Source organism: Anoplophora glabripennis, unplaced genomic scaffold, assembly GCF_000390285.2.
Source record: "Anoplophora glabripennis isolate ALB-LARVAE unplaced genomic scaffold, Agla_2.0 scaffold65, whole genome shotgun sequence".
In the NCBI taxonomy this organism is placed as follows: Eukaryota; Metazoa; Arthropoda; class Insecta; order Coleoptera; family Cerambycidae; genus Anoplophora; species Anoplophora glabripennis.
Genome location: NW_019417609.1, coordinates 1,175,550 through 1,182,476, shown reverse-complemented (window position 1 = coordinate 1,182,476; position 6,927 = coordinate 1,175,550). Strand labels below are relative to the sequence as shown.

Below are 6,927 nucleotides of genomic sequence, written 5' to 3'. Positions count from 1 at the left end.
CTTTTATCATAAAACTATAAAATAGCGCATAATTTAGAAACTTTTTTGACTGCACTTAATCGCGCTAATTGTTTACTCTAAACATCTACCAACATGAATCATAGAAGAACGGAGATGCGAAAAATAATTGTAAGATTCGATCGACTTACCTGTAAGGAAGATCAATCTCAATTATTTGAGCATCGTAGTTCTTCTATGATGGGGCCCACCCTCCACTCTTTTTTTTTACCCACAGCGCGATTGGTTCGGTCACAAAATGAACTGGCTGGCTATCAATAAGTAGTAACGGACTGTTACGAAACACTTTTTTCCTTTAAACCTGTGCGCGCGTCATGTATAAGTGAGACCTACCAACATGAACCATAGAAGAACTACGATGCTCAAATAATTGAGATTGATCTTCCTTACAGGTAAGTCGATCGAATCTTACAATTATTCGTTTTTGGATGAATGATCGCCTCTCGGTGAATAAATCATTGACTATTACGCTTCTTCTAGTTGGATCAAAATGGATAGTATAGACAGATGTTTTGTGAGACACATGATCATACAGCGTTAGTATAGTACAGTATAGAAAGTTATGTTTTATTCTTTTATTATTATTATTTATTTAAATTTTGTATAAAATTATCTTGTGCTCTATTAGTAACCGCTGATGTTAAGCTTTACATAAGATGGAGGAACAAAAGTATAACGGTGACAATGAAGAGCACGGGTAAAGTCAATCAACCAGAGGAAACAGAATTGGAAGAAAATGAAGTCAACGTTTCAAGATATGCAGCATTCTTAGAGTGGAAGAGTTATAGTGCAAATTCCCATGTAAAGTAATGTAGTACAAGAAGATACGGGTGCATCGCTACCAAATAGATAAGCTGGACAGTTTTGGGAGCTATTTGTCATCATTTTTAATACTTAAATGTTTGTTGTATGTTTTTAACTCATACAGAGTATACAACAGTATAATATATTTATCAATGGGAATATAAAAAGAAGTCTTCAACTCTCTCAATCCTTTATTGTAAAATTAATTACATAAGGCGACTAGTTTCGAGGTCCAAATTTACTCCTCATCATCAGGTCATCAGGTGTAAATTTGAACCTCGAAACTAGTCGTCGTATGCAATTAATTTTACAATAAAGGATTGTGACTGTACATATACTGATTTATCTTAAAAGTATAATCACAGTCTAATTGCTTGATTAGTTAATCAAGCTTTAACCGAGACTCAAAGTACCGGGCCCAGATGTTCTAATAACGAGTATGGAATACTTTAATAACAGTTGTAGCTACCATTTCGTAAAGAGTAGATATATAAACGACGTTATATACTAGTTATACAATAATTTAATAAATAATATGGTTTATAGTCACTATAGAACTGTATTAGCAATATACGTTTTATATCCAATATTTATCTGTCACAATATAGCACAATGTTCTTATAATGACATTTTCAATTTTAATAAAGAATAAAATGCATTTCTTCCAGTGTAGTTTAATTTTAATACATATCATATATTGGAAATTTGTACATTCTATTCTACCCTAAATAAATATCAGAATTTTCTGTTGTTTTTATTACATGTTGAGTCCAGTGGGTAATAAATTATGTGTAGTCATTATATACCATTATTGAAGAAAAAAGAAAAGATATATGAGGTTCTGAAAAATTACTATTGGCAGCTTATGTACACACACGTTTGCATGTTTGAATTCACGCTATGACATATATTTTAATTAAGTATCTTTTTCACCATCAGATTGTTTTAGAAAATGAGTTTATCTAAAAAATATTTTGACAATAAGAGATAATTGCAGGTAGTAACGAGTTGATTTTTCAGTCTTTTATTTTTCTTTACCTTTATACTTGCTTAGACAATATTCGTGAATTCGGACGAATATTTTATANGTAAAGCAAATCGGACACATGTTTATATAAACTTTTTTTCTAGAAATAACCCAAGGAACATCCTCTATTAGTGCCGGGAGAACTTCATGAAACACCCGGTATATCAAAATAATCTTCTGGTAACCGTTTCGATATAAATCAAATCACTAGAAACGGTTTCTAATTAATATTCAATGTGACGTTTAGACGAAATGGCGAAACTGCCAATCAGAAATGACAGAACTTACGTCAAAACGGGTCCATAATTACTTTCCATCTAAAAAGTTGGATGTCGGTTTCAAATTTCTAATCACCATATACTTTTACATGAATTACAAAATTATGCGTAGTAAAAGGAAACCCATATTTCAGTAATATTTGAGGCATATTATGGAGAAATAAATATGAGCGATAAACAAGATAAGTTGGAAAGAAACATCATAGATGATTATAGAAAACAAGTTCCTCAAAACGTTAAGTTCCTTCTTGAAACTTCAGTAAGAGCCATTGCTGCTACCATAGTTCAACCCATAGACGTAATTAAAATTAGAATCCAGTTGTGTATATCAGTTGGCCTTAGAACGTATCCCACGTCTCTCCGAGGGATAATCGCTAAAGAAGGTATCTCCGTCCTATATCATGGATTATCCGCTGCAGTTTTAAAACAAATTATGACCGTCACAACACGAATGAGTGTCTATTCATTACTGTTTCATTACATTAGAACGGAGGATGGCAAGTTTCCTACTTTCAGTTACCAAGTAGCTGTAGAGATTTTTACCGTAGCATGTGGAGCTTTCATTTCGGCTCCTGCCGAGTTAGGCCTCGTTCGGATGACAGCGGATACCTGTATGCCAATGCGCGAGAGGAAAAATTACAAAAATGTTATAGACGCATTAAAGCGGATTCATAGTAAAGAGGGAACAACTTCTTTATGGAGAGGTGCTGTACCCATGGTCTTGCATGCAGTTTTTGGCAAAGGTGCGGGTATCATGTTCTACCCTCTAATTATGGGTAATTTAAAGGCAGGTGATGATAGTTTGTCAACTCGTATTGTCGCGTCCACGATAGTAGAATTTATTTCCAGTATAATTGCTTTGCCCTCCGATATTATTAAAACTAAGCTGCAAAGTATGGGAGTTAAAAATGGTAAAAGTGAATTTAAAGGACCTTTAGATGCTTTCAGAAAAATTATAAAGCAAGACAGATTTATGGTACTATGGAAAGGATTTATTCCGTATTACCTACGCCGAGCAACCCACACGATGATTTCTATTATCATGTTAGAATACAGTTATACAATACTTTTACAATAAATGTTTGTAACTAATTAATCCATTTTGTTTATTTATTCACGTAAGTGAAGAGAAGTTTTTGTCGTTATGATTTTTTTTATAAATGATTGAATGTGATGTTTTCAAAGATCTGCACTTTTGATTGTTCTAAAAGTTACTGTCAATTTGTTATTTTAATTGGAATAATGTGTTTAATTTTTATCAACAGATTTTCCTTATTACTTTTCTTTAATTTTTTAGATATTTTGCCACCTGCGAAAAAATTTAGTTAAACAAACCCTTGCGCCAAACGGATCAGTCAAGATTTCTTTTAAGATATTTTTTATTTTAAAAATTCTTACAAGATGCTAACAAATTAGATGCCAAATTTGTTTCTAATAGTCTCTCTTATGGAATACCTATTATGTAGTTAGATTCTAGTCATTTATTTAAATTTCTGCGTTATTTATAAATCCATCAAAGTGCAGGAATAATTGAAGCTAAATTATTTAGCTTGAATCAGGAGCAAGAGATAACTTCTTCAAAAGTTTGCAACTTTCTTTAATGATGTCAATGTGGTAGGTAAGTATATATTTTTCTTTCAGTATTTGAATTTGAAGTGTTTAGAAATATTTTGAATTAGTTTAATACATTTGAAGTAAAATAAAAAAATCAAAATTATAAAAATTGAAATTAAAAGGGTTTTAGTTAAAATAAAGTTTTAATTTTGAATATAGTATACGGTGTGTCCCAAACCGCTCGTCACCCCTACTAAAATCGAAAGTAGGTGGTTATGTGAAAAAAGGTTCGGATGAATGTTACTGGCCTCCAAGGGGCACATATTGTGGACCTTGGAGATCATTTTCAAGATCATTTCAAGGTCACCTTATTTTTTTTTTAATGGAAACCCTTATTTTCAACCCCGGATTCGGATAGAGCGAAAAATTCTACATTCAGATGATGTATCATGTGTGGGGTTTATTTGGCCCCAATGTTACGTGAAGGTAATTTTTTTACTGAATCTTTTCACCCAAATGACCCCGCAAATTAAGTTTTAGCGAAAAATGTGTCAGATAAACGTTGCAAAATTGTGAAGAGACATGTTTCGATAACCTTGACATGTGACATTAAAACAAATTTAGAAGGAGACTTCTGCGGAAATGGTGTACATCCCTGAAGAAGCACACGACATGATACAAGTTTATTTTGAAGCAGGGTCATTTGCCGCTGCTGAAAGACTGTGGCGACAACGTTATCCTGACAGATTTGCCCTTCACGTGACCTCTGAGGATCAATTGGACCCCACACATCATCTGAACGTAGAATTTTCCGCTCTTTCCAAATCCTGGGTTGAAAATAAGGGTTTCCATTAAAAAAATTAAGTTGGCCTTGAAATGACCTTGAAAATGACCTTCAAGGTCACAGACAAGGTCACGACAATGTAATAATAATAATAAATTAAGAATTGACTTTTTCTCTAATATGATTTAAATTTAACTATTATTGGTTAATTTTGTACTATAAAAATTTCCAAGGGGGGCAGCGCCCTAGGACCCTGCACCGACCGCCGCTGTTTCCATTTTATCAATATCTGGAGTGATTTTGCACCATTTTATTTTCTATTTAAATTTTAATTTAGATATTGTATTAAAGTCATAAACTACTAAGTTGCCACAGTTGCTTCTACACAGATCTATTTTAGAGACAATATTATATGTCTTGATTAAAGGAACTGATTAACTGATCGAACGAATAGTTTGTCATAACCTATATTATGCGTTACTGATACGTAAGTATATGTAATAATGTAACTATCTATTTAATTAACCAAATATTAATAGAGACTCGATATATTATTGTTTTTAAATATTGTAATAAAACCATTGCATTTAAACATAATTTTCACCAAAATAACTGGTTTAACGAACATTTGTTCAGCACTACACGTCATACACCACGCCACGAGATGACCTAATGGGGATGATGAGGATAGACAAAGACAACGCATGACAACCATAGAATGGGGTGGGGTCACTCAATAATCAGGACATTTACTTCGATTTAGCTAGAAGTGCACCAAATACGAGTTTATCTGCATTATTTGAGTGAAAATACTCAGTTTTAATTCAAATATTATCACATATGAGTAAAATTATCAAAATGCTCAATCTTGAGTGAAAACGTACTCAATAATTTCACTTAATGGATTCACTCCGTACCTTTATTGCTTTCATTTATGTTTGTGAAAACGTCTAATGCTCCATCTATCCTATATCTAGCAATGTAAAAAAGACTCAAATTTCTGCAATTTGGAGCTATTTCTCCTTGTTTTTAATCTGTCGATACAATTCGTAGATATATTGTTTAAGTTTTTTTAAATTTTGATTAATGAATTCTTTAAAATACTTAAAATGATGTAGCAATCATTAATTAAGTGTGAAATAGTAGGTTAAAGTTGTATTCTTACCTGTCTTTCAGTCAAATCTAATGAAGCCGCTATTTCTATCCGTCTCGGCCGACAAAGATATTTGTTAAAGTGAAATTCTTTTTCGAGTTCTAATAATTGCGTATTGGTGTAGGCTGTCCTAAGTCTTCTTGGAAGTCCATTTTCTGAAACAATTGAAAAAAATAACGAAATAAAGATAGGCAGTTTTATTGTTAGTGTTGTAAGTCAAACTACTATAGTATGCTTATAGATAGAGATAGTATGCAAGTCATGGGCAAATATTTTTTATTTTTTCTAACTTAACTTCTTTTTAACAAATTGTGCTTATAGTACACACTTTCGCTTATATCTCCTTTATTGTAAGAGAGTTAAATTGTATTAATAGTATAATTTTGACACAATATTCTATAAGGTTATTCACCACTTGCGAAAAATTATTGCATACGCTTGTTATTTATTTTTTACCTTCTAGATAACAGTGTTACAGTTCATTCTAAATTTTTTTGTGGGGTCAACCTATATAGTATTCAGATGGGTAATTTGAAATAAAATTAGGGTACTTTAAATAAGTATATCCTGCTGCTACATAAAAAACAAATATCTATGATAATTATTTTTTGTTTATATGGTCGCTATAATTTAGATGATAATATTAAATTTATATACATTAGGTATATTACCCTCAAAAGGAACAATCATATCGAACACAACAGAAAACAGCATTGACATGCCGAGAACAATAGTATTTTTTATCCATTGTCATAAAAATTACTCTATTTGATAGTGCACCGCCATATTTCTCGTAATTGTTTTTGCTACAAAAGTTCCCAACCATACATTTCTGTTTAACAATTGGATGCATCCATTGTTGTACATAATGTTGACATGTTATTATTACAATTACAACAATTTCTATATAATTGCACTCAACACTCAGTGATTTCATGTACTCTTTAGAGAGGATATACTAAAATATTGTTTTACGTAGTTAAAAACTATGAAATTGTTACGACATTCATACTGTAATAACGACCTTTCCTCAAATTTATAAGAATGTAACTAATCTTTATGTTCTAATTTACATACGTAATGAGCAAATTTTACCTTTAAGCATCAAATTACTGAAGAAGTCCACAAAATTCTGTTAATTTTATCATATCTTATGCTTCATATTTTTCATTAAATTAGTTAATGAAGCAAGAATTTTGTATTTTCTAGGTTTATAGGTATAAATATATAAAAATCAGAGAAAAGAAATGGACTTATTAAACTGTTTCTCTAGAATAATACATGTATAGCGGATGCTTAAAACTTTTAT

At 31.5% G+C, this 6,927-nt stretch overlaps 1 protein-coding gene across 1 annotated transcript in view; it reads right to left on the bottom strand.

Moving 5' to 3' along the window:
- Positions 1 to 5,780, bottom strand: part of LOC108904419 (homeotic protein proboscipedia-like) — a gene marked incomplete at its 5' end in the record, with an annotated part of 28,160 nt that extends 22,380 nt beyond the window's left edge. Inside the window, one exon of the mRNA XM_018706970.2 lies at positions 5,631 to 5,780. Coding sequence (XP_018562486.2) covers positions 5,631 to 5,780 — 150 coding nt within the window. The remainder of the gene's footprint in view (positions 1 to 5,630) is intronic.
- Between the last annotated feature and the right edge of the window lie 1,147 nt (positions 5,781 to 6,927).